Genomic DNA, 3379 nt, shown 5'->3' on the forward strand with positions numbered 1-3379 from the left:
ACAATAATAATATATAACATTTATATAGCGCATTTCCAAAAAATGTAGCTCAATGCGCTTTACGTTGGAATACCTATTTTTCAAAAACCTTTCTTTGTTTTTGTCATAATATGTGACTCGGCCATATTATATATTTAAAGTATCATACCACATTAACATACCAATTAAAGACATCTTAAACATTAATGTAAGGACTTTAAAGATGTTATTGTTGTCTTGCTCACTGTGCAAACCCAAACCTGTTTTCCCTTCCACACAGGAGCACGTAAGTTCATAATTTGGTATCTTACTAGACCGTGTAGCGGTTTCCCGTGGTTCGAACTTGTGTTGTTTTTGGGGAGTTAAAAACCCATAGATATACTACCAGACCAGCTCCACACTGCGAGCAAAAATCACAAGAAAGTCTCGATTCAGTTAATGTTGGAGTCAAGACTCTCCACCCAGCTGGCTTTGTCCTCTCAGAGATGGACGTCAGATTCAGAGGTTTAACTTACAGTTTTTATATGGGTTGACACCGAGCAGCCTTCCTAGAGCTGCTAAATAGATGGGTGACGGGGATAGATCAGGATAAGGTAGCTTTTTAGAGAGTTTCATTGCAAATGAATGAATGGAAAACCATGATCCCCGATTTCTGTCTGAGATCTGACATTAACACTGACTTGATGATGATGCAATGCAAGCGTTGAAAGGGGCGGTCACCCTATACCAATGTCTTACTAATCTCCAGAGCCCACTTGCGAAGAGCTGGTGAGTCTTGGAGGAGTCGCTGCTATCCTGGACCTGCTACAGGAGTACTCTCAAGAGGAGAACCTACAGGACTATGGCATCCGAGTCCTGTGTAATCTCAGCGCTTGTGGTGAGAGGAAAAGACTGGATGGCGCTTTTATGATGTTTCTTGTGCTTGTTCCTTCTGTTCAGGATGCGTATATCTGTCTTCTAATCTTTTTTTCTTCTCTTTTTTCGCTATTTTCATTGTTTCTTCCTGTTCTCTTCTTCCCTCCCCTCTGTTGTTCTCTCCCCCCTCTCTCTTTCTCTCTCTCTCTCTCTCTCTCTCTCTCTTTCTCTCTCTCTCTCTATCTTTAAAGGGTGTTTTTGGTAAGTGTTTTAAGGCGTTTGCAACTGCATAAGGGCGTATTATTATGAACGTGCTGGACACACCAAATATTTTCAGTTTGTAGGAAATTTTGAATTTTACCCAGGTGGCGGCTGAAGCCTACTCTTATAGATTTTGGACCACCATGGGATCTTTAACATGGGCAACATGCACATGGGACCTCCGAGATTTTTCGCCCTTGTCCGAGAAGGCTAGTTGTAGATCTTTCCTACCATAAGATCAGGGGTGTGGCTGAAAGACAGCAGTAAGAAATAGCCAAAGAAAAGCAGTAGAGAGGCTTCAGAAAGAGTCAGAAGCCCAGGGGAGGGAGCAAGGGAGGTGAGTGGGTGGGGGCAGAAAGTGGAGACGAAAGCAGATGACAGAAAATTGTAAGAGAGCAGGAAAGGATGTGAAAGCGGAACATTTTAGAAAAGAAAATTTTCCGTCGCTATCAGGATTCAAACCCGGGATCTAATGAATGAGAGGCGAACATTTTAATCTCTAGGCCACGATAATCCCCTTTCAGGAGTTAATTTATTCTACTTTCTCTCTGCACTATCTGACTGTTATCGTTTCGGTTAAAAAACAGACAAACACAAAAAACAAACAAACAAAGAAAACAACAGCAACGACGAAAACTTTGCAAATACACACACACACACAAAAGAACAGGATCTCCCCATAAGTGGTTTGCAAGTGCTCATACTTTCATATCAAACATCTATTGTCCTTATCGATCCTTATTTTTTTCCTCGTATTTTACTCGCTAGTTGCAACACATCTACACTTCGGCACTTACACGACCTATTTGTGTTACAGGTGCAGTGAAAAAATCGTAATATAACTAAATCTCTCTCTCCCCCCCTCCGGGGCACCTCTACCCCCCTCCTTCCCCCTTTTTCGTGTCCAGATCACACAGTCCAGGCGGTATGCTCCGAGAAGAACACGAGACAACTGCTTCAGAACGTGTTGGTGAACTTCCCGGAGAGCGTGGAACTTCTGGAGATAACGTTAATCACTCTTAGCCAACTGGTGCTGGGCGATGGTAATGTCGCTGTTTCTGGTCAAGTTAATGTCCTTACCCGTTTCTGGTGTTGTAAATGTCGTGTTTGTCGTGGCAATGTCGTTTTGTTTTCTGATCCTATTAATTACTGTCGCTTCTTGGTGTTGTAGAATGTGATTGTTTCGGTTTGTCGATGTTTTTTAAATTTGTTTTTGTAAATGTCGTAGCCTTTGGTCGCATTAATGTCGTTTTGCTGTTAACGTAAATGTTGTTTCTGTTAGTGTTAATGTCGTTTTGTTGATGATGTAAATGTCGTTGTCTCTGTTCGTGTTAATGTTGTTTTACTAATGGTGTTCGTTGACTGTGGTCGTGTCAATGTAGTTTTCTCTGGTGTAGTACATATCTTTGTTTCTCGTTGATTCTTATATCGTAACTGTTATTGTTATGGTTTCTGGTTAGCAATATGGTTGTTTCGTTGTTTTAAATGTTGTGGTTCACTGTTGTTGTGAAAGTCGTTGTTTATCGTGTTGGCAATGGCGTTGATTTGGTGAATGGGGAATGGAAGTGTTAATGTCGAAATTGCTTGGGAGGGAGGGTCTATTATTTTTGCTTTTATTTCTGATTTGGTTAACGTCCTTGAAACTGGTTTCAGTAAATTATACTATTTTCTGAAACGGTTATTGCTACTGTTGTTGTTGTTGTTGTTGTTATTGTTGTTGTTATTGTTGTTGTTGTTATTGTTGTTGTTGTTGTTGTAATTATTGTTGCTGTTGTTGTTCATTCTGTTGTAGATGATCTAGCTGTTGTTATTGTTGTGGCTATTGTTTTTGTTGCCTGTGCGTGTGATTTACTGGTAAACTTGCGTGCAAATATTAGACCAGACCCGCATACCGTACCCATTTTGGGAGACGTTATTGAGACTACACCCTCCCCCCCCCACAGCCCTCCCATACTGACGTCTCAATCTGTCACGTTTGTCCTCAGACCATAGTCTGGGTGGTCTGCCTATGGTTCGTTGTGCCCGGGATGTGGTGATTGTGATGTTAGCCTTCCCTGAAAACAGTCTCATTCAGGAACACGGCTGCAAAGTCATTGGCAACATGGCCGTTAACGGTAAGTGTGGATCATTGTTGGGTCTCTTTTAATAGGGGTGCGTCATTTCGAAGGTTAGGGGAGTATTAGAGCTGTATCGGTGGGCGGTTGGCGGGTGCTCTAGTGTAGTTTGCTTCTTCTTTCCTATCAAACATCTATCGTCTTTATCTTCCCTCCTTTTTCGTGTTTGT

General features: G+C 41.7%; 1 protein-coding gene across 1 annotated transcript in view; it reads left to right on the forward strand.

The window, feature by feature from the left end:
• The window catches only part of LOC101845117, a gene marked incomplete at its 3' end in the record, with an annotated part of 37603 nt that overhangs the window by 27988 nt on the left and 6236 nt on the right, over positions 1-3379 (forward strand). Inside the window, 3 exon segments of the mRNA XM_035971230.1 lie at positions 728-856; positions 2004-2138; positions 3081-3209. Of these exon segments, the coding sequence (XP_035827123.1) occupies positions 728-856; positions 2004-2138; positions 3081-3209 (393 nt within the window).

This window comes from Aplysia californica, unplaced genomic scaffold (assembly GCF_000002075.1).
Source record: "Aplysia californica isolate F4 #8 unplaced genomic scaffold, AplCal3.0 scaffold00400, whole genome shotgun sequence".
NCBI lineage: Eukaryota > Metazoa > Mollusca > Gastropoda > Aplysiida > Aplysiidae > Aplysia > Aplysia californica.